This window comes from Chiloscyllium plagiosum, unplaced genomic scaffold (assembly GCF_037043375.1).
Source record: "Chiloscyllium plagiosum isolate Xiang-an unplaced genomic scaffold, Cpla_swu_hap1 HiC_scaffold_27, whole genome shotgun sequence".
NCBI lineage: Eukaryota > Metazoa > Chordata > Chondrichthyes > Orectolobiformes > Hemiscylliidae > Chiloscyllium > Chiloscyllium plagiosum.
The window spans coordinates 12,133,555-12,158,459 of NW_028270165.1; the positions used below are offsets into that span (position 1 = coordinate 12,133,555).

At 45.9% G+C, this 24,905-nt stretch overlaps 1 protein-coding gene and 1 long non-coding RNA gene across 4 annotated transcripts; both read right to left on the minus strand.

Annotated features, from left to right (window-relative positions):
* Positions 1 to 911: 911 nt before the first annotated feature.
* LOC148143129 (uncharacterized) lies at positions 912 to 23,015 on the minus strand. 3 transcript variants are annotated; one of them, XR_015751119.1, is made up of 3 exons: positions 22,911 to 23,015; positions 13,043 to 13,247; positions 912 to 1,527 (listed from the first exon to the last, which is right to left on the minus strand). It is a non-coding gene; the product is annotated as an uncharacterized LOC148143129 (long non-coding RNA). The 3 variants fall into 3 exon arrangements; XR_015751117.1 differs by lacking the exon at positions 22,911 to 23,015 and adding an exon at positions 15,059 to 15,189; XR_015751118.1 differs by lacking the exon at positions 22,911 to 23,015 and adding an exon at positions 14,916 to 15,033.
* Positions 17,443 to 19,782, minus strand: LOC148143130 (uncharacterized). Its single transcript, XM_087974053.1, has one exon. The coding sequence runs from the start codon at positions 19,753 to 19,755 to the stop codon at positions 18,955 to 18,957; it is 801 nt and encodes a 266-aa protein (XP_087830179.1). The 5' UTR covers positions 19,756 to 19,782; the 3' UTR covers positions 17,443 to 18,954.
* Positions 23,016 to 24,905: the final 1,890 nt, after the last annotated feature.

The following is a 24,905-nucleotide window of genomic DNA, read 5'->3' on the forward strand; positions in this document are numbered from 1 at the left end:
ATCAGGTGGGTATGAGTGTGAATCACGCAGGTAAAGAGGATCTGAGAGAGGGCTGCAGGGGGGAGGAGCTAACTGGCTGGGTGGTGGGAGGAAGAACAAAGTTGGGGGGGGGGAAGAAGGTGGTGGTAAGGGACAATAGTGACAGAGATCGTCTCTGTTCTCTGCAGTTGGCAGCAGGATTCAGGAACCAATATGCTCAGGGCTGGAGAAGTGGGAAAGGGAGGCTGCAGTGGGTGTGGTCCAACACTGTCAGGAGACGACAGCCAGTCAGAAACTACAAAGACAAAGCAGAACCCAAAAGCTATGGGCAGCACAGTGACTCTGTGGCTAGTGCTGCTGCCTCTCATTGCCAGGGACCTGGGTTTGATTCCAGCCTCTGGGGACTGTCTGTGTGGACTTTGTGCATGGTTTACCTCTGGGTGCTGCGGTTTCTACCCACAGTCCAACAATCTGCAGTTTAGGGAAATAAGCCAGGGGGAGCTGCAGAGCCATATGGTAGGTGAGTTGGTCTGGTGGGAAGCTGTTTGGAAGTTTGGTGTGAATTAGATGGGCCAAATAGCCTGCAGGGATTATATGATTCTGCTGCCATGACCACATGTATATTGAGAAGTGACTGCTGTGGTCCTGGGAAAGGTGGGATTTGTGGTGTCGCTGCCCGCTGTCCATTCTCTCCCTGTTCCCCCCAACCCCTCTCCATTTTCTCTCTCTCAACCCCCAGCCATTCTCTTTCCCTTTTTCCCCCAGCACCTGTTATTTCTTGTGCCTCAAGACTTCTTTGATTGCTGTATCATGACTTTCTAAGAAAAGAGAGAGAATGGATGTTGATGAGTCTATATGAGAGATCGGGGTGTATGAGAAATGGCTGATCTTAAAAATGAAGAACAGCTAAAATTATATATTCAGAAACATCATTAAAGCATCTTCAATTTTATTAAAAAGCTGCAGGCACCTTTCTGAACCTGTATTGAAATATGCGCAGTTAGGCCACAGTTGAGTACAGGCTGTAATGGGTGAATGGCATATTCCTAGTCTTGTGATATAGGTTCCAACTATGTAGAACGAGAGTCACAGAGTCAGCAAAGGACTGCTTATGCTCTTCGGTGTCAGCAAAAATCTGCGCATACTCCTAGATTTCCGCACAAACGGTTTGCGACCTTCTTTTGATGGTCCAATAGAGAGCCCTGGAGGACCGGAAAGAGACTGGACCTCCTGCCATTCAGAGCTCCCCATTCTCTGAATGCGGAAGTTGGACAATGAGCTTTGGAAGCTGCGAATCTCTCCCTGAATGATGTTTGAGCTTCACCCCAGACTGCAACTTCATTCCTCTGTCCAACATCTGTGAGGTACAGCACTCTTTTTTCCGTTTCTGGTTTTGCATTCTGGGCTTCAATTGTTGACTTACAGCAAGTGAAAGGAAAGGGAGTGAATCCAGGGAGGGGACGGACTACGGAAACGTTGGTCCAGGTCGGTTCTCAGTTGGCAAACACATGGCAATTGCATTACCACAATGTGGTAATATAGCCTTTACTGTGGAATAAAAAGCAGAAAGGAGTTGCATTGTTAAAAGTGACACATTGGGATGTGAAGGAAGTGAGGACTGCAGATGCTAGAGGTTAAGAGTCAAAGTGTGGCGCTGGAAAAGCACAGCAGGTCAGACAGTATCCGAGGAACAGGAGAGTTAACATTTCCAACATGAGCCCTTCATCAGGAATGATGTGTGGATGTACAAAGGGCCTTCTACAGGCCGCCGCCTTACGGAACGTTTCAGAGAACACCTCTGGGACACCCGGACCAACCAACCCAACCACCCTGTGACTCAACACTTCAACTCCCCCTCCCACTCCACCAAGGACATGCAGGTCCTTGGCCTCCTCCATCGCCAAACCATTGCAACACGACAGCTGGAGGAAGAGCGCCTCATCTTCCGCCTAGGAACCCTCCAACCACGAGGGATGAATTCAGATTTCTCCAGTTTCCTCATTTCCCCTCCCCCCACCTTGTCTCAGTCCCAACACTCGAACTCAGCACCACCTTCCTAACCTGCAATCTTCTTCCTGACCTCTCCACCCCCACCCCCACTCCGGCCTATCACCCTCACCTTAACCTCCTTCCACCTCTCGCATTTCCAATGCCCCTCCTCCAAGTCCCTCCTCCCTACCTTTTATCTTAGCCTGCTTGGCACACTCTCCTCATTCCTGAAGAAGGGCTCATGCCCGAAACGGCGATTCTCCTGTTCCTTGGATGCTACCTGACCTGCTGCGCTTTTCCAGCAACACATTTTCAGCTCAGCGTCCTTCTACACTAGTCAATGCCAATTGTCAGACAGGTGAAACAAGCAATCAGCAAGGCAAGTGATATATTAGCAAGAGGAATTGAGTTCAGAATTGAGGATGTCTTCCTGCAGTTGTGAAGGGTCATTGAATATATTCAAGGCTGAATTCATCTGATTGGTGGATGGTGATGGGGAAAGTTTAAAAAAAAGTTTTTAAGACCAGTACAGAATAGTTACAAAGTAATACAGAACAGAAACAGACCCTTCAGTCCAACTAGTCCATGCTGACTATATTCACAAACTAATCTAGTCCCATCTAGTTTGACCTATATCCCTCCAAACTTTTCCTATTAATGTACTTATCTAAATGTCTTAAATGTTGACAGTTCCTGCATCCACCATTTCCTCAGGACATTGAAAGAGTGATTCCACACGTAAACCAAAAGAAAAAGGTGCTCTTCATGTCTTTTTTTTTAAATCTTTCTCCTCTCACCTTAAAAATGTACTCCCTAATCTTGAAACCCCCACCCGAAGGAAACAGCATCTGCCACGCACCTCAACAATATCCCTTCTTGACTTTATAAACCAAGGTCACCTCTCAACCTCTTGTGCTGCAGTGAAAAGTGTCCCAGCATATCCACCTCGATGTAGGTATATTCATATCTGTTCAATGCTGGTGCAGGCCCGAAAGACCAAATGGCCTACTCCTGCTCCCAATTCTCACCCTCATGAGTCTAAGGACAGCAAGAGACCATAAAACATTGGAGCACAAAATTAGGCTATTCAGCCCATCAGCCTATTCAGCCCATTCAATCGTGGCTGATACGTTTCTCAATCCCATTCTCCCGCTTTCTCCCCGTAACTCTCGATCCCCTTGATACTCAAGAGCCTATCTATCTCAGTCTTAAATATCCTCAGCGACCTGGCCTGCACAGCCTTCTGTGGCAATGAATTCAATAGATTCGACACTCTCTGGTTGAAAGGTTCCTCCTTATCTCGGTTCTAAAAGGTCTTCCCTTTACTCAAAGGCTGTGCCCTCGGTTTCTAGTCTCTTCTGTCAGTGGAAACATCTTCCCAACATCCACTCTGCCCAGGCCGTTCAGTGTTCGGTATGTTTCAATTAGATCTCCCCTGTGTGGGGGCCTGTGTTATGGACTAAACATTCTTAAGCAGGCAGCCCCACACCATAACTTTGCAATTTGTTTCAGTAAGTGTACAGTAAAAATTACCTGGAGTAAGTTAGCTTGGTTGATTACTAGATTTTAAAACAGACAATTATTCACAAAATTACACAATTAAAACACAAAGATCAGAATAAAGAACCCCTACAGAACTCAGCCTATCCAACTAGACTTAATTATGCTGTTCGAATATATACAACAGTCCCAATAAGCAAACTCAATTTGAAAACCAGTATAAATAGAACACATACTTACAGATTGAAGTTGACAGGCAGAAAAGAGAGACAGAGTTTCCACACAGCTCCCTGTTGAACTTCCAACCAGTTCGAGAGCTGACGACACCCCTTTTTTATACAGGTCACTTCTAAAATATGACCACGTTGGCCTGAAATCTCATCAGTTTACATATAAACAAAAGGCCTCTTAAAATCCTTTTCATCTCTGTACCAAACCAGACTGATCGGAGATTGACCCAGTTTATTACCCCTCTGGGAAAAAAAGTCAAAGACACAGTCTCCTTGAGCCAAGGAACATCTTTTAGGAAAAAAAGGTACTAGCTTTGTGACACCTGTTAATCAGCAAGAACCAGACACTTCAGGATGAGGTACAGCAGGGATTAGGTTCAACAAAGTGAGAATGGAGGGAGTGTGAGAGGATATGGGGCCTCTGGAAGGTAGGATAAAATGGCTGAAGGAGCTGCACAAGATGGCTTCTGCATTGCTACGTGATGAGCTGCTGCTTGTGTCTGTAGCTGTATAAACAACTAACTACTAAAACCACTAGAATGCAGAAGTAGACCAATGAGAAAGTACTAACCACACTCTGCAAGCTGCAAGTCCTTTGTATCTCAAGATAAAGATGACCTAACCTTTATGACTTAACTCGTTGACCAATTATCATAAGAGTCATAGAGATGTACAGCATGGAACAGACCCTTCAGTCCAACCCGTCCAGATATCTCAACACAATAGAGTCCCATCTACCAGCACCCAGCCCATATCCCTCCAAACCCTTCCTATTCATCCAAATGCCTTTTAAATGTTACAATTATATCAGCCTCCACCGCATCCTCTGGCAGTTCATTCCATACACGTACCACCCTCTGTGAAAAAGTTGCCCCTTAGGTCTCTTTTATATCTTTCCCCTCTCACCCTAAACCTATGCCCTCTAGTTCTGGACTCCCCGACCCCAGGGAAAAGAATTAGTCTATTTACCCTATCCATGCCCCTCATAATTTTGTAAACCTCTATAAGGTCACCCCTTAACCTCTGACGCTCCAGGGAAAACAGCCCCAACCTGTTCAGCCTCTCCCATAGCTCAAATCCTCCAACTTTGGCAACATGCTTGTAAATCTTTTCTGAACCCTTTCAAGTTGCTATACACTCACTCACTTGTAGCTGAAGCTTTGGCCATGGAGAAACCTGAGGAATCCTGCCCCATGAAGAAACCATGGAAGTGTGGCAACTGCGGGAAAGGCTGTTCCTCTGCACAAAATGCAGGAAGGCCTTCAGCAAGTTATTCATTCTGCTGAGGCACCAGTGGGTCCATGCCAGGGAGAGGCCTTCAGCTGCCCAGAGTGCAGTAAGGGCTTTACCCATGCCTGTGCCCTGCCGACCCACAGCAATATGGTTGACTCAACACTGCCCCAGCCGGGCAAATGTGTGGGGAGAAACTGACTTGGATGCAGTGTATGGGATGAAATTGCTGGGTGAGGCAATACCTCCTCCGGGTTACAGCTGTACCAAGGATGCAATTACAAAGGGACAACTCGGTGGTGACCAATAGTAAAGAAAGTGGAGTGGGGAGTGTGTGAGCTTTGACCTTGAGCTATCTTTTGTGTGTCTTTTTGTTGAGGAGATCTGAAGCTGTAACAAAGTTGGGTCGCATTAAAGGTGACCTGAACTTATCGCCGGGCTCAGACTCTCATTGAAAGCTTTGAACTCCAAGAGGTTTTGTTTTAAAGCTGATCCTTTCTTTCAGCCTCCTGCACTGAATTTCCAATGTCATGTATCAGCAGGAGTAGTGAATGAGTACCTAGTTTTGTTTGAAATTCTAAGTTTTTCAGGAGTGCAGAGTGCTTCGCTTCATCAGCATTGTAATGTTTCCTGGCAGCACCAGGAGGTGTGTGCTGTGTTCACTAGAATTGTGGTGGAAGTGCTGGTATTGGACTGCAGTGGGTAAAGTTAAAAATCACACAACACCAGGTTACAATCCAACAGGTTTATTTGGAAGCACTAGCTTTTGGAGCGCTGCTCCTTCATCGGGGAGTTGTGGTGCATGATCATAAGACTGAGATTTTATAGAAAAAGATCAGTGTCATGCAACTGATAGGATATATTGAACAACCATAGGTTGCTGTTCAGTCTTTCCTCTTTTAGAACGGGTTGCAGGTTTCAGTTCATTAATATGTAAATCCCAGAACACAGAGTCACAGAGATGTACAGCATGAAAACAGACCCTTCGGTCCAACTTGTCCATGCCAACCAGATATCCTAACCCAATCTAGTCCCACTTGCCAGCACCTGGCCCATATCCCACCAAACCCTTCCTATTCATATACCCATCCAAATGCCTCTTAAATGCCCTACCAATGTCCTGTACAGCCACAACATGACCCCCCAACTCCTGTACTGAATACTCTGACCAATAAAAGAAAGCATACCAAACACCCTCTTCACTATCCTATCTACCTGCAACTCCACTTTCAAGGAGCTATGAACCTGCACTCCGAGGTCACTTTGTTTAGCAACACTCCCTAGGACCTTACCATTAAGTGTTTAAATCAGAGTGGCACTGGAAAAGCCCAGCAGGTCAGGTAGCATCCGAGGAACAGGTAAATCAACATTTCGGGCAAAAGCCCTTCATCAGGAATAAAGCTTTATTCCTGACGAAGGGCTTTTGTCTGAAACATCAATTTTCCTGCACCTCGGATGCAGCCTGACTTGCTGTGCTTTTCCAGCACCACTCTGATCGAAACTCTGGTTTCCAGCATCTGCAGTCCTCATTTTGCCTCGTTGATCCTTACCATGAAGTGAAAAAGTCCTGCTAAGATTTGCTTTCCCAAAATGCAGCACCTCACTTTTATCTGAATTAAACTACATCTGCCACTTCTCAGCCCATTGGCCCATCTGGTCAAGATCCTGTTGTAATCTGAGGTAACTCTCTTCGCTGTTCACTACACCTCCAATTTTGGTGTCATCTGCAAACTTACTAATTGTTCCTCTTATGCTTACATCCAAAATCATTTAGGTAAATGACAAAAAGTAGAGGACCCAGCACTGATCCTTGTGACACTCCACTGGTCACAGGCCTCCAGCCTGAAAAACAATCCTCCACCACCACCCTCCGTCTTCTACCTTTGGAGCCAGTTCTGTATCCAAATGGCTAGTTCTACCTGTATTCTGTGAGATCTAACCTTGCTAATCAGTCTCCCATGGGCAACCTTGTCGAACGCCTTACTGAAGTCCATATACATCACATCTACCACTCTTCCCTCATCAATCCTCTTTGTTACTTCCTCAAAAAACTCAATCTGACTATCCCTAATCAGTCGTTGCCTTTCCAAATACATGTACATACTGTCCCTCAGGATTCCCTCCAACAACTTGCCCACCACTGATGTTCGGCTCACTGGTCTCTAGTTTGCTGGCTTGTCCTTACCACCCTTCTTAAACAGTGGCAACACGTTACCCAACCTCCAGTCTTCCGGCACCTCACCTGTTGACGATCAATGATACAAATATCTCAGCAAGAGGCCCAACAATCACTTCTCTAGCTTATCACAGAGTTCTAGGGTACACCTGATCAGGTCCTGGGAATTTATCCACTTTTAGGTGATTTCAAGACATGCAGCATTTCCTCCTCTGTAATATGGACATTTTGCAAGATGTCACCATCTATTTCCCTACAATCTATATCTTCCATATCCTTTTCCACAGTAAATACTGATGCAAAATACTAATTTAGTATCTCCCCCATTTTCTGCGGCTCCACACAAAGACCGCCATGCTGATCTTTGAGGGGCCCTATTCTCTCCCTAGTTACCCTTTTGTCCTTAATATATATATATGTAAAAACTCTTTGGATTCTCCTTAATTTTACTTGCCAAAGCTATCTCATGTCCACTTTTTGCCCTCCTGATTTCCCTCTTAAGTATACTTCTACTTCTTTTATACTCTAAGGATTCACTATACATAACATATGCTTCCTTTTTCTTAACCAAACCCTCAATTTCTTTTGTCATCCAGCATTCCTTATACCTACCAGCCTTTCCTTTTACCCTAACAGGAATATACTCTCTCTGGATTCTCATTATCTCATTTCTGAAGGCTTCCCATTTTCCAGCCGTCCCTTTACCTGCGAACATCTGTCCCCAATCAGCTTTCAAAAGTTCTTGCCTAATACCGTCACAATTGGCCTTTCTCCAATTTACAATCTGGTCAATCCTTTTCCATCATTATTTTAAATCTAATAGAATTATGGTCGCTGGCTCCAAAGTGCTCCCCCACTGACACCCCAGTCACCTGTCCTGCCTTATTTCCCAAGAGTAAGTTAAGGTTTGCACCTTCTCTAGTAGGTACATCCGCATACCGAATCAGAAAATTTTCTTGTACACACTTGACAAATTCCTCTCCATCTAAACACTTAACACTATGGCAGTCCCAGTCTATGTTTGGAAAGTTAAAATCCCCTATCATTACCACCCTATTTTTCTTCCAGATAGCAGAAATCTCCTTACAAGTTTGTTTCTCAATTTCTCTCTGACTATTAGGGGGTCTATGATACAATCTCAATAAGGTTATCATCCCTTTCTTATTTCTCAGTTCCACCCAAATAACTTCCCTAGATGTATTTCCGGTAATATCCTCCCTCAGCACAGCTGTAATGCTATCCCTTATCAAAAATGCCACCCCACCCCCTCCTCTCTTGCCTCCCTTTCTATTCTTCCTGTAGCACTTGTACCCTGGAACATGAAGCTGCTGGTCCTGCCCATCCCTGAGCCACGTTTCTGTAATTGCTATGATATTCCAGTCCCATGTTCCTAACCATGCCCTGAGTTCATCTGCGTTCCCTGTTAGGCCCCTTGAATTGAAATAAATGCAGTTTAACTTATTAGTCCTACCTTGTCCCTGCCTGCCCTGACTGTTTGACTCGCTTCTCTTTTAAGTCACGTTCTCGAGATGACTTAAGGTTTTATTTAAAAAGGGTGGCATCTGAGCTCAAACAATGCATGAAAAGTGTGATGTTCGAGTCTGTCAGTATCCCAATCTTGAATCAGACTGGTTCTTTTTCCAAAATAGGGATTCCAAAAGCAAGGGATTGTGTTTTGTTAAAACAAGGGCGGGCAGGATTTGTACAGTTAATGGTAGGGCCCTGGGTCATGTTGTAAAACAGAGAGACATGGGGGAGTAGGAGTTCAGGTACACAGTTCTTTGAAAGTTGCATCACTGGTAGGTAGGGTGGTTAAGAAGGCATTTAGCACAAATGCCTTCATTGTTCACGCTGTTGAGTTTCTGAGTTGAGACATCATGTTGAGGTTATACAGAATGTTGGTGAGGCCATTTTAGAGTACTGAGTACAGTTCTGGTGACCCTGTAATAGGAAGAACTCTATTAGAGGGGGTTTGGTAAAGATTTACCAGAACGTTACCAGGACTGAAAGGCTTGAGTTATAAGGAGAGGGTGGAGCACAGGAGGTTGAGGGGTGACCTCATTGAGATTTATAAAATCTGAGGAGTGGAGGTAAGGATTATAGCAAAGGGCTGTTCCTTAGCATCGGGGTGCTCAAAACAGTGGGGTGGGGGCGCATATTGTTTTAATGTGAGAGGGAGAGAGATTTAAAAGGAACCTGAAGGGCAACGCTTTGACAGAGTGTTGTTTGCATGTGGAATGAACTTGCTGAGGATGTGGTAGATGCAGGTACCTGGTACAACATTTAAACGACATTTAGATGGGTACATGAAGAGAAAGGTTGAGAGGGATATGGGCAAATGCAGGCAAATGGGACTAGTTTAATTTGGGAATCCTGGTCGGTATGAAGGGGTTGGACCGTGCTGTATACCTCTATGAACCAGAAGTGATCTTATTCAAACCAGTAGAATTCTGAAAGGGGCTTGACAGGATAGATGCAGATAAAATTCTCCTTTGTTGGGGGCGTCATAGAATCCTGACAACGTGGAAGCAGGTCATTCGGCCCATCTATTCCATTCTGGCCCTCCATATTGCATCCCACCCATACCTACCCCCTTACTCCGTATTTCCCATGGCTAATCCATCCTAACTTGCACATCCCTGACAATAGGACTCAGCTGGAGAGGTTCTCACGCAATGTTGAAGGCATCTTGAAACCCATCATTCAGGGAACCCCTAGCTTCTGTCACGACACTACAGATTTCTTACAGAAACTCAGCACCCACGGACCAGTACTCTCATAATGTCGGCATCACGGCAACAGCCTCATTACTCAATACCAACAACTGCCAATCTCTGACCACCGTGCTACAACTCATCCACTTTATCCTCGATCACAACATCTTCACCTTTGACAACCAGTTCTTCATCCAGACACATGGAACAGCCATGGGACCAAATTTGCACCCCAATATGCCAACATTTTTACGCACAGGTTGGAACAAGACGACTTCTCTACGCAGGACCTCCAACCAACACTATACACCGGGTACATTGACGACACTTTCTTCTTCTGGACACATGGAGAGGAGTCACGGAAAAAGCTATACAGTGATATCAACATGTCACCATCAAACTCATTTTGGACTATTCTGTCTCATTCTTGGACACCTGCATCTCCGTCAAGGATGGGCAGCAACTCAGCACCACACACAACCTCAAACCCACACATAACCTCACGATGCTACACTTCTCCAGCTTCCACCCAAAACAGCCATCCCCTTATGGACAAGCCCTACGCATACACAGGATTTGTTCAGATGAGGAGGAACGTGACGGGCACTTAGAAGTATTCAGGGATGCTCAACTCATTGACCGCCGGTTCCAACATGCCATGGTGAACCATGGGAAATGCAGGGTTATAGTTTCATAGTAATAGAAGCAAGAGTAGGCCATTTGGCTCGCCCAGTCCGCTCCGCCATTTATTAAGATCATGGCTGATTTATCCATCGTCTCAGCTCCTCCTCCCTGCATTGTACCAACTACCCTTAAGTCCCTGACCATGCAAAACCCATCCAACCGTGTCTTCAATATACTTAATGAAGCTGCCTCTACTGCTTCCACAGGCAAAGAATTCCATAGATTCATGACTCTCTGGGAATAGTGGTTCCTCCTAATGTCTGTCCTAAATCTACTCCCCCTAATCTTGAGACCTGGTCTCATCCACCAGCAGAAATGTGTGGAAAGGGTAGGGCTGCATTCCACAGTGCAATGAATTCCCATCTCCCACCAAAATCCCGGATGTACTCAGTTGCAGTCTCACAATTGAAAGATTTTACTGTAACTTCTTCTGCTCCCACTAAGGGCAAAAAAGTCCATTCTTCATAACCACATTTCTGCTTTCACCGAAGACGATTAGAATCATATAGCATGGAAACAGACCCTTCCGTCCAACCCGTCCGTACCGACCAGATATCCTAAATTAATCTCGTCTCATTTGCTAGCATTTGGGCAACATCCCTCTAAACCCTTTCTATTCATGTACTCAGCCAGATGCCTTTTAAAATGCTCTAATTGTACCAGCCTCCTCCACTTCCTCTGTTAGTTTGTTCCATACATACACCACCCTCTGCATGAAAAAAATGCCTCTCAGGTCCCTTTCCTCACCCACCTTAAACCGATGCCCCTCTTGTTCTGGACTCCCCTACCCTGGGAACAAACCCTATTCACCCTATCCATGCCCCTTAAACTTCTAAAGGTCACCTCAGCCTTGAATGCTCCAGGGAAAACATTGCTGGCCTACTCAGCCTCTCCCTGTAGCTCAAACTCACCAACTCTGGCAACAGTCTTGTAACTCTTTTCAAAACCCTTTCAAAGTTTCACAACATCGTTCCTATAGTAGAGAGACCAGAACTGTATACAGTATTCCAGACCTCCTGTACTGCCTCAACATAACCTCCCAACTCCTATACTCAATCCACTGACCAATAAAGGAAAGCATACCAAACACTTTCTTCACTACCATCTCTACTTGTGACTCCACTTTCAAGGAAAGGAACCTACACTCCCTGTCTCTTGGTTCAGGAACACTCCCCAGGACCTGACCATTTAGTGTATAAGTCCTGTCCCAATTTGCCTTTCCAAAATGCAACACCTCACATTTCTCTAAATTAAACTCTATCTACCATTCCTCGGCCCATTGGCCTATCCGATAAATTATAATTCATAATGAACTCTCTTTCCTCTCTTATTCCTGAGAAGCTGAAAATCTCCATCCCACACACTCTCCCTCCATTTTTACTTTGCTGAACCTCATCCTGAAGGGTCTGGATCATTCCGATGAACAGGTCCACACTCAGGGGGATCTAACTGAAACATATAGAATACTGAACAGACTGGCCAAAGTGGACATTGGGAAGATGTTTCCACTGGTAGAAGAGACTAGGACTCGATGGCACAGCCTTCGAGTAAAGGGAAAACCTTTCAGAATAGAGGCAAGGAGAAACTTCATCAGCCAGAGAGCAGTGAATCTATGGAATTCATTGCCACAGAAGGCTGTGGAGGACAAGTCACTGAGAAAATTTAAGACGGAGACAGATCGGCTCTTGAGTATCAAGGGGATTGAGCGTTACAGGGAGAAAGTGGAAGAATGGGTTTGAGAAACTCATCAGCCATGATAAAATGATGGAGCAGAGATGATGGGCAGAATAGCATTATTTCTGCTCCTATGTCTTGTGGTCTGTTGATGTCCTGGACACAGTGTCAGAATTGGGAGCAGGAGTAGACCATTTGGTCTTTCGAGCTTGGACCAGCATTGAACAGATCATAACTGGATATGAATCTACTTCCATTTTGATGGATAGGCTGAGACGTTTTCACTGGAAGTAAGTGAGGGCTGCAGATGCTGGAGATCAGAGCCCAGAGTGCGGTGCTAGAAAGGCACAGGCCAGGCAGCATCTGAAAAGCAGGAAAATCGACGGTCCAAGCATATGTCCTTCATCAGAGCTTATGCCCAAAACATAGATTTTCCTGCTGCTCGGATGTTGCCTGACCTGCAACATGCATTTGAATATGTACATGAATAGGGATGTGCACCAACCAGATTCCTTCCACCCACTTATCAACCAGGTTGTACCCTCTACCTCTCTCCAGCTATCTCCACTTCACCACCCAGCACACACTTGTTCTGCACCTTCCCCTACACCCATCCTCAGTCTGGAACAAGGGTTACACCCCGAAACGTCAACTTCTCCACCTCCTGATGCTGCCTGGCTTGCTGCATTCTTCCAGCCTCCTGCCGGTCTATTTTGCCAATTGAAACACAGACCTGGACCAACATTTCCCGAGTCTGCCCCCTCCCTGGATTTGTTCCCTCTCCTTTCGGTTGCTGCAAGTCAACAATTAAACCCCAGAATGAAAAATAAATAGAAAAAGGGGTGAGAAAAGAGTGTTGTACTCACAGATGTTAGACAGAGGAAGGAAGTTGCAGTCTGGGCTGAAGCTCAATCTTCATTCTGAGAGAGTGGAGCAGCAGCAGCTTCAGAAGGTCATGGTCCAACTTCTGCTTTCAGACAGTAGGGGAGCTCTGGTTGTCAAGAGGACAAGTCACCTTCAGGTTCTCCAGTGCTCCTTATCGGTCCATCAAAAGAAAATCTTGCGCCTTTTCTGCCGACAGCAAGGAACATGCCCAATATTTTGGTGACACTACTGAACACGCGCCCTGCAATATGCTCTGTGGCGATACTAGTGTTACTGACAGATTTTAAGTGTCCAAATACCAAGAGGAGAAAAAAGGGTAGAGCCACAATTTTTTTTTCCCCCACATGGCTTGACATTTTATTGTTTTGGCATTTTGTCTGGCTGCTCAATCTCTGTGTTTTCCCCAGTGTAGCGGTAAAGTTCAGAACTAGAGGGTATAGGTTTAGGTTGAGAGCGGAAAGATATAAAAGGTACCTAAGGGGCAACGTTTCCATGCAGAGTGTGGTGCGTGTATGGAAGGAGCTACCGGAGGAAGTGGTGGAGGCTGGTTCAATTACAACATTTAAAAGGTATCTGGATGGATATATGAATAGGAAGAGTTTAGAGGGATATGAGCCAAGTGCTGGCAAATGGGACTAGATTAATTTAGGATATCTCGGAGAAAGTGAGGACTGCAAATGCTGGAGATCCGAGTTGAGAGTGTTGGAAAAGCACAGCAGGTCAGGCAGCATCTGAGGAGCAGGAGAATTGACATTTTGGGCATAAGCCCTTCAACAGGAATCTTTTCTGAGGATGTAGAATCTGGGTTGCAGTTCTGGGAAAGGTGAGGCTCTGAGCTTGGGCAGGACTGACTGCAGGTAAAGTAGATGGCTGATAGTGTGCAGTGGAGGATCCAAAAAGAGAATCATTGGTGAAGGTTTTGGATTTGTAGTGTGTACTGGGTATCCTGTTCAGGTCCAAACTGGGTTGGTCTGAATGTGGTCCGGAGTCCATGTGGGATCAGATGGTTCCATAGCTAAGCAATGAGAAAGGAGATATGGCTGTGGTAGTCAAATTGCTTGAGGACATGGCTGAAGAAATTCTGGACAGAGGAGAGGACTTGGGGGGTACAGTGAGAGAGGGACTCTCAGATCTTTGTAGACAGAGGAGGAGAACTTCTTCCAGGTAGGCATCCATGGAAGAGACTTCGCAGTAATGTTGAAATCAACTAGGAGAAAGTGAGGACTGCAGATGCTGGAGATCAGAGCAGAGAGAGTGTAGTGCTGTAAAAGCACAGCAGGTCAGGCAGCACCTGAGGAGCAGGAGAATCGATGTTTCGGGCATAAGCACTTCATTATGTTGAAGGACTTATGCCCGAAACATCGATTCTCCTGCTCCTTGGATGCTGCCTGAGCTGCTGTGTTTATCCAGCACTATACTGTCAACATTAAATTTGGATATCTGGTCAGCATGGACAGGTTGGACCAAAGGGTCTGTACAACTCTATGAGAAGCATACTTTGACAAATTACAAACTACTGTATGTCAATGTTCATAAGGCTTAATATACCACATGCTTTACTAACCATTCTCCACAGGATCCCACCCCTTCAATGACTGAGGAACATATACATGCTGGTGCATAATCTCCTTCACTAGTATTTCCACACTACCCTAGGGAATTGCACAAGTAATAGCAAGAGTAAACAGCACAAGGATTTTTAAAAAGTGAGGATAAACAGGACAAGAATTTAAAAAGTGAGGGTAAAAATCACAAGCCCCAGTAAAAGCAGATGGAAAGTGAGTGTAAAATGTCACTATGACAGGACAGGCCCCACATTCCTTCCCCTCCGTCCCCCCCCACAACCTGCCTCACCTTTCACCTCCCGGGCCCAGTACCTTCCAGGTGGCCCCATAGTTGACACAGGGGCCGCCCCACGACCAGTAGAACTCCACCACCCAGGCGGCCGACGAGTTCCCAAACAGGCCCTTAACCCCATCCGCCTCCAGAATGCTCACCGGCTCCTGCCTGCTGTACAGCCGGCCGGTGTGGCCGTGTCCCAGCAGCTGCGCCAGGAAGGCGGCGGTGCCCAGTGACGGGTGTCTGCCCCGGGCCGCACGGCGCCATTTTCCTAACGGCCGCCCTCCCGCCGCTTCCCCGCTCGAGCGACTTCTCCTCCCAACCGCCTTCGTCCCCGCGTGACGTCTGCCCGGGGGGATGGGCGGGGCCGGGGGAGCCTCACCGTCACCAAGCAACAGCCACCTCGCGCTACAACTGCTCATTCACAAAAACAAACTCTCCTGTCTCGCTCTGCAGCTGCAGGGGGGACACTGCCACGTTTCCAGGAGCCCTGTCTCCATTGGGAAAGCTCACGGCTCAATTTAAACAGAGATTCCTACATCTAACGGAACGGCGTCATATCGAAAGGGGGCAATCTGCATTTTAAAGGGACACGGACATTTTAACGGATATTTCTGCAAATAAAGAGATGTAAATGGACGAGATTATATTTCAAAAGGGATGTGGGCACATTCAAAGGGATATCTTAATATGTAAAGTGAAGCAGTTATATCTAAATGAATCCACATTTCGAAGAAACGTTGCCCTATTTTTAAGCAGAAGTACCCTTTTAAGAGACATACTGATATCTAAAGGGGTAAATATACATTATCGAGGAGCAAGATTGCGCTGAGAGGAACATAACACATTTAAAGCGCTGAGCTACATGTAAAGGGGCATTTTCATATTTAAAAAGGTACATTGAAATCTAAAGAGACATTGTACATAATTAAAAATACATGGTAATATTTAGAAAGCACGACCGTATTGGAAACAGTGCAGTCATTTTTTAAAAAGGGGGTTGGAATGGCCGTGAGATGGTTTAATTTTTAAGAAAATAAGCAGGTTAATTCTGATCCAGTAAAAGCAGTATCCAGTCTCATCTGAGTGCAGAACCTACTCAACTGACTGAACAAGCGAAATAACTTTTCTGTCTGCTCTTTAGATGTGACATCCTCCCCCTCTCTCTGTTGATGCAACAGGATTACCAGAGCTGGAAGTACCACTCTCGGAATACAATTGCTGATCAATAGTTTGCTTCTGCTGCTTGACATAAGGATTTAAAAGCTGCTAGCCTGATCTCGCACAAAGCACAAAAACAAACTGTTCACCCGTGCCTGCAAGAGGAGAAATTTCACGTGGAATAGATCACAAAATAAGAACTGTTACCAGTCCCACAACTCATGTGTTTCCCATGGATAAAGTTAAAAATCACACAACACCAGGTTATAATCCAGCAGGTTTGTTTGGAAGCACTAGCTTTCAGAGCGTCGCTCCTTCATCAGGTGGTTGTGGAGAATGAGATCATGATCACAATTTATATCCAAAGGAGTCTAGTGTCATGGAAATGTGACACATCAAACAATTTTAGATTAAATCTTTCACCTTTAGAATAGGTTTCTGCTCTTTGGTATGTTAATCCCAGAACTTGTTTTTTGTTACCTTCTCAAGAATGCTACTCAAATGCAGAGCTTTTCTAACAGTAAGTGTGAATTCTGTCTGCGCCCGAATGTTGAGTCAGGACTGACATTGTTCTTCGAGAAAAACTCTACATTTAAATGACATTTTTGAGAAGGTAATTTATAGATTAGGTTGTAGAGGTTAGGGTGGATTGCCTGTGCTAAATTACCCTTAGTGACCAGGGATGTGAAACTTAGGGTGGATTGGCCATGGGATGGATGTGGGCGAGATGCTCTTCAGAGGGCTAATGTGGAATAGATGGGCCGAATGGCCTGCTTCCACATTGTTGGGATTCTATGACTCCCTCCACAAAGGAGCATTTTATCTACTTTTATCCTGTCAAGCCCCTTTCAGAATTCTACTGGTTTCAATAAGACCACTTCAATAAGATCACTCAATCAGGATTCCCAAACTAAGCTTGTCCCACTTGCCTGCGTTTGGCCCATGTCCCTCTAAACCTTTCTATTCATGTACTCATCCAAATGTCATTTAAAATTTGTAACTTCATCTGCATCTACCACATCCTCATCCAAGTTCATTCCACGTGTAAACCGCCCTCAGTCAAAACATTGCCACTCAGGTTCCTTTTAAATCTTCTCCTCTCACTTTAAAGAAATATACCCCCTAGTCTTGAGCTCCCCTACGCTAAGCAAGAGCCTTTTGGTGTTCACCTTACCTCCACTGCCCATGATTTTATTAATCTCAATTATGTCACCCCTCAATTTCCTGTGCTCCAGTGAATAAAGTCCCAGCCTCTCCTTAGAACTCAAACCCTCCAGTCTTGGCAACATCCTGGTAAATCTTTACTGAACACTCTCTAATAGAATTCTCCCTATTACAGGGACACTAGAAGCATACTCAGTACTCGACAAGTGGCCTCACCAACATCCTGTACAACCTCAACATGATGTCCCAACCCCTCTACTCAAATGGTGTGAACAATGAAGGCAAGTATGCTAAATGCCTTCTTGACCACCCTGTCTAGCAGCGATGCAACTTTCAAAGAACTGTGTACCTGAACCCCACCATGTCTCTCTTTTACAGCACGACACAGGGCCCTACCATTATCTGTACAAATCCTGCCCTTCCTTGTTTTAGCAAAATGCAAGCCCTTTCTTTTATTAATACCTCACTCATACACACGTGTTCTCTCAGACACCCACACATACAACCCAACACACTCACAGGCATATACTCCATCACACTCTCACTTTACCAAACATGCACACACTCTTACGTGCACTCATGCACAAACTCACATGCACGCATTCACACATCACTTTGTGGGCAAACTTGTATTGGCAGAATTATGTTTGCAGATACATTTTACTTTGCTCAAAAAGTGCACAAACTGGAGACAGTCAATTCATGTAATATTTTATAAATTCCTACTTTGGAATGAGAACCAGTCTGATTCAAGATTGGGTTATTGACAGACTCAAACCTCACACCTTTAATGCATTGTCTGGGCTGAGGTGTCACTTTTTTTAAAAAAAACCTTAAGTCATCTCGAGAATGTGAATTAATAGTAGTTCTGGGATTCACAGATTAATGAACTGAAACCTGCAACTCATTCTAAAAGGTGAAAGACTTAACAGCAATCTTGGTTTGTTCAATATGTCATTTCAGTTGCATGACACTGATCTTTTGCTATAAAATCTGTGTCTTATGATCCTGTTCCACAGTTACACAATGAAGGAGCAGCGCTCCAAAACCTCACACTTCCAAATAAACCTGTTGGACTATAACCTGGTGTTGTGTGATTTTTAACTTTATCCAGCCCAGTCCAACATCGGCTCCTTCACATCGTTTCTATTGAACACAGCCCACACCACCCGATGCTGCCACGAAACCTTACAACGCCGATGAAACGACACACTCTGCACTCCTGAAAAATTGACAATTTCTCACGGTACTGGCTGCTCATTCACTGATCCATCTGATATTCGACATTGGAAGCTTAGTGCAGGAGGCTGAAAGAAATTAGTAGCTTTAAAACAAAAACCTCTCGGAGCTCAAAGCCTTCAATGAGAGTCTGAGCTCGGCATTAAGTTCACTTAACCTTTATTGTGACCCAACTTTGTTACAGCTTCAAATCCCCCTCAGCAAAAAAGCAGAGAAAAAGTAACTGCTTTTTAAACAGCTCAAGGTCAAAGCACACTCACTCACGCATACACACCCACCGCACCGCACTGTCTTTACTATTGATCAGCACCGAGATGTCCCTTTCTAATTGGATCCTTGGTACAGCTGTAACCCGGAGGAAGTGTTGCCTCACTCAGCAATTTCAACCCATACCCTGTATAGCGCCATCTGCCGCAGTGGGATTCAAACCCGGGAGTCCCGGGAACTGGGTTGATGGTCCAGTGAATAATGGAATTCAGCCGTCGCTCCTTCAATCCCCCTGCGATTGTACGTGAACTTGCTGGTGCCTCCGGAGGTTGGAGGAGCGGGTGAAGACCTTCCCACACTCGGGGCAGGGGAATGGCCTCTCGCCGGTGTGTATCCGCTGGTGGGTCAGCCTGTCGGAGGAATTGCTGAAGGCCTTCCCGCACTCGGGGCAGCTGAAGGGCCTCTCCCCAATGTGGACCCGTTGGTGGGTCAGCAGGTTGGAGGAATTGCTGAAAGTCTTCCTGCACTCAGTGCAGCAGAAGGGCCGCTCCCCGGTGTGGACCCGCTGGTGCCTCAGCAGGGTGGAGGAATTGTTGAAGGCCTTCCCGCACTCGGGGCAGCTGAAGGGCCTCTCTCCAGTGTGGGCCTGCTGGTGCCTCAGCAGAGAGGAGGAATTGCTGAAGGCCTTTCTGCATTCGGGGCAGCTGAAGGGCCTCTCCCCAGTGTGGGCCCGCTGGTGCCTCAGCAGAGAGGAGGAATTACTGAAGGCCTTCCCGCACTCGGGGCAGCTGAAGGGCCTCTCCCCTGTGTGGGCCCGCTGGTGCCTCAGCAGAGAGGAGGAATCGCTGAAGGCCTTCCCGCACTTGGGGCAGCTGAATGGCCTCGCCCCCGTGTGGACCCGCTGGTGCCTCAGCAGAGAGGAGGAATGTCTGAAGCCCTCCCCACAGACAGGGCAGGGGAACGGCTTCTGCCCGGTGTGACTACGCCGATGAATCTCCAGGGAAGATGGGAAACGGAAGCCTTTCCCACAGTCACCACACTTCCACGGTTTCTCCAAGAGGTGGGATTCCTCAGGTTTCTCCATGGCCGAAGTGTGGAGCCACTTCCTACTGTGAATTCTTCTTTCCAGGCCGTATGGCTGTTTTAGGCTCCACACTCAGTGCGCTGCAATGGTAGGGTCTCTCATCCAGTCCCATTGATGCTGAAAACGTACTCAAACAGGAACCAAAAAGCTTTACTCCTTCTCACAGAATCATAGTTGAAAACCTTTGCGGTCCCGATGGATTGAGTGACTGTCAGACATTGACGTCAAAGTGAGGACTGCAGACGCTGGCGAGTCAGTGTTGAAAAGTGCAGCGCTGGAAAAGCACAGCAGGTGAGGCTGCATCCGAGGAGCAGGAGAGTCAACGTTTCGGGAATAAGACCATCATCTGTTGATTTTGAAACTTCCGTCTTCAGATTTTCAAATACAGTCGCGGCTCAACTTACGAACTTAATCCGTTCCTGGACCCGGTTCGCGAATTGAATCAACTTTTCCCATTGTTCGGATAGCGTAAGAATGCTTGGACGGCTGTTCACAGCTCACGCGCCAAAGACGAACTGAAGGAGATCACTCGGGGCCCGATGAGCTTTTGCGTTCAACAAGCGCGTAGCAAAGCAGAACAATGAAACCACGTGGTCGCACATGGGCTTTTTGCGTTCGTACCTTGAAGCAAAATTTTACGTACAATCCTGTTCATAAACCGGTTTGTACATGAATAGGGTCGTTCGTATGTCGAGGTGCTACTGTACTCTGTATAAAGAAATTACAAAGGTCATCACTGTCAGTGCAGGGTAGAAATTCTGAACAAGGAATTCTACTTTCTGTGGAATATTCTTTTGTTGTTCCACAAAATTGAAAGCACCATCCCACTCTCTCTCCCCCTCTGTTCTCACTCCGCTCTAACTAATTCCTCCTGAGGGTGCTGATTCAGGATCTTATGGAGCAGAAAAGCAAAAACGTCAAGACTGCCATCTCTCTGAACTTTGAATATCTCCGCCTGAAAAGCTAATATCTTTCACAACACAGATACTGCTGAGAGTGAGCAGGTCTGATTTGGGGAAGCAAAACGAAAGTGTCAATTCAGGGTGAACCTGCCACGCAGCTTCTTTAGGAACAACCAGACAAAACGGTTAACGTCCCCGGGAGGGTTGGAGCACAATGAGACGTCAAGGCATTAACATTGACAGTAGAGAGAAAGTGAACCTACTCACGTGGCAAACGTTAGTACAACGCCAGAGTCATAGAGATATATAGCACAGAAACAGACCCTTCTGTCCCCAACACGACTGTACTGACCAGATATCCTAAATTAATCTAGTCCCACTTGCTGGCATATGGCCCATAGCTGGGTTCATCCCCACCCCCTGTCCTGAGACCTGATGCCTCCAAGCTGACCCTCAAAGGTTCGGTTTGTCCCTCCATTCTTTCCCAGGTGTCTTTTGTAGATTTTGAAAACTTTCCCAATCCTCTGAGTATAGGATTTGGGAAGTTATGTTGTCGCTGTACAGGACATTGGTTAGGCCACATTTGGAATATTGTATGCAATTCTGGTTTCCTTACTATCGGTAAGACGTTGTGAAACTTGAAAGGGTTTAGGAAAATTTACAAGGATGTTACCAGGGTTGGAGGATTTGATCTATAGGGAGGCTAGGGCTGTTTTCCCTGGAGCGTTGGAGGCTAAGGAGTAACCTTATAGAGGTTTACAAAATCATGAAATGCATGGATAGGATAAATAGCCAAGGTCTTTTCCCTGCGGTGGGGGTCCAGAACTAGAGGCCATAGGTTTAGGGTGAGAGGGGAAAGATACAAAAGAGGTTTTAGGGTCAATTTTTTCACACAGAGGGTGGTACATGTTTGGAATGAGCTGCCAGAGGAAGTGGTGGAGGTTAGTACAATTGCAATATTTAAAAGGCATCTGGATGGGTATATGAATGGGAAGGGTTTTGAGGGATACGGGCTAGGTGCCGACAGGTGGGACCAGATTGGGTTGGGATATCTGGTCGGCATGGATGAGTTGGACCAAAGGGTCTGTTTCCATGCTGTACATCTCTATGACTAGTTGGACTAAAGGGTCTGTTTTTGTGCTGTATGACTCTGGAACTGTTCTATACTGGTCTTAAAACTATGTTCTTGCCTTCCCCCACAATCATCCACTTCTTTGTTGTTCAAAAATCAGATGAACTCAGCCTTGAATATATTCAATGACACCCTAACTGCAGGAAGACACCCCCACTTCTGAACTCAATTCCTCTTGCTAATATAACGCTTGCCTTGCTGATTGCCTGCTGCACCAGTCTGACAACTGGCAGTGACTGGAGGAGGAGGACACTGAGGCCTCTTTGCCCATCCACACATCAGTCTCGATGAAGGGCTCGTGCCCGAAACGTCAACTCTCCTGCTCCTGAGATGCTGCCTCACCTACCGTGCCCTTCCAGTGCCACAATCTTTGACCCTGATCTCCAGCATCTGCAGTTCTCACTTTCTCCACATCCAAATACATCTCCATTTAAACAATGCACCTCCTTTTGTGTTTTTCTTTGCCACAGCCAAGGCTATAACTTCATATTGTGGTACTGCATTTGCCCTGTGTTTGCTGATTGTGGTCCTCTCTATATCAGGGAGAGCCAGCGCAAACTTTTGAAAGGTTCACTGAGCATCACAGCTGGGTCCACAGAGCTGACCAGACCTCCCAGTCACCACTCATTTCAATTCCCCTTCCCACCCCCTTTCTGACATGACCATCTTTGGCCTCCTCCATTGCCACAACGAACCTAACTGCAAATTGGAGGGACCACACCTCATCTTCCAGGCAGCCTACAGCCCGAAGGACTCAATGTTGAGTTTTCCAATTTCAAAAAACCTCCCTCCTCGTTCCCTGCCACCAACCAGATTCATTCCTCCCATTGACCAACCAGGTCGTACCCTCTCCCTGTCTTGACCTATCCCCACTTCACTCCCACCCCCTTTATCTGCAGCTTCTACACCCAGCCCCAGGCCCGAGGAAGGGTTACACCCGAAACGTCGACTTCTCCATCTCCTGCCTGTCTATTTTGCAAATTGAGACACAGACCTGGACCAACGTTTCCGGAGTCTGTCCCTCCCGGATTCACTCTCTTTTCTTTCAGTTGCTGCAAGTCAACAACTGAACCCCAGAATGAAAAAGAAATGGAATGGGAGCAAGAGAGTGCCATACTCACATATCTGGGACACAGGAAGGAATTTGCAGTCTGGGTAAAGCTCAATCTTTACTCAGACAGAGAGGATCAGGAGTCGCAGCTTGAGAAGTTCATGGTGCAACTTCCGCATTCAGACAATGGGCTGGCTCTGATTGGTAGGAGGACCAGTCTTCTTCCAGTCCTCCAATGCTGCCTATTGGTCAATCAAAAGAAGGTCTCGCGCCTTTTTTTGTGCACAGTGATGAGCATGCTCAGTGTTTTGCTGACACTGGCCAGCATGCGCACTGCGTTGCTGACACCGGCAAACATGCGCAGTATGCTCTACGGGGATGTTGGTATTACTGACAGATTTTAAGTGTCCAAATGCCAACAGGGGAAAAAAGATAGAGCCACAACTTTTTTTCCTATGGCTCGATATTTTATTCCTTTTGCATTTTGTCTGGCTGCTCAATTTTTGTATGTCTTTTCCTCTTGTTATGGGGGAAAGGCGCCGAGACCAGAACTGGAGGGCATAGATTTAGGGTGAGGGGGGAAAGATTTCTGAGGGTCCTTAGGGGCAACCTTTTCGCACAGAGGGTGGTATGTTTATGGAATGAGCTGCCAGAGTAAGTGGTACAGTTACATTATTTAAAATGCATCTGGATGGGGTTATGAATACGAAAGATTCAGAGGGGTAAGGGGTGAAATGCTGGCAAATGGGTCACTAAATTAATTTAGGACATCTGGTCTGCTCTACAACTCTGAGTCTATTTTTAGATAGTATGGAAAATAAAGAGCATGAAAGCATGGAGATCACTGCCAATTTGTTGCAAAGGATAGTGGAAAGCTCTTACACTAATTAGCAGAGTAAGGTTGAGGCTGAAAGGTCACCATGGCAAGATGAGATAACAGTCAGTAAAGTTAGACTCACCTACTAAATATAATTGACAGGATTGGGACAATAAATATTTGGGACATGATATTAAATATCTAATTAATAATTAGTAGAGTCAGCCTGCTTGAGACTATTGATAATAAATATCTAATCATGACATTGGGAAAATATTAAGTAGGGTCTGGAATGCAAGACCATTGTTGCAAAAGCTGGCACTAAATCTCTAACTGTGACATTAGAATAACATTAAGTAGAATGAAGAAAAAACTATAAGGGCACAACTAAAGAGATAATGGGAATTAACATCGCTGGTTTATTGTGTAGCTAGCGTGAGGTACTTTTGATTAATATAGTTGGATATGCTGATAAGCTAACAAACACACTGCTGAGCTGGAGATAGTGCTGCCCCCTCTGTCCAGGAGTAAACGCTGGAAAGGTGATATTGTTCATAGGGAAGAGGATGGTCTCCGGCTCCACTCTGATATCTATCAGCTAGTAAATGTGGCAGAACGATGGAATTTAATCTCCAGGCATTTTGGGAAATTTATTAAGGGAAGGAAGGAAGTAATAAATAGTAGATCCCTACAGAGTGCTGAGGAACAAAGGGTCCTTGCTGTCCAAGTTCAGAGATCCCCAAAGGTATCAGTACAGGTAAAACAGGGGATGAGGAAGGCATAGATTTGTACTTTTTCACAGAGAGGGTGGTGCGTGTATGCAATGAGCTGCGAGACGAAGTGGTGGAGGCTGGCACAAATCTAATTTTTAAAAGGCAGCTGGATGGGTATGTGAATGGGTAGGGTTAAGAGGGATCTGGGCCAAGTGCTGGTAAATAGGATAGATTAATTTCAGATATCTAGTGAGCATGGATGAGATGGACTGTTTCTGTGCTGTACAGCTCTATGGCCATCCACTTCATTTTGAAATGTTTTCACGACCACTTGGAACACCCTGTTAGGGTTCAGAGTGTGCCAGGTCCTGACATCTCCTTCCTCACTCTGGATCAGTGGTGCTGGAAGAGCACAGCAATTCAGACAGCATCCGAAAAGCTTCGAAATCGACGTTTCGGGCAAAAGCCCTTCATCAGGAATAAAGGAAGAGAGCCTGAAGCGTGGAGAGATAAGCTAGAGGAGGGTGGGGGTGGG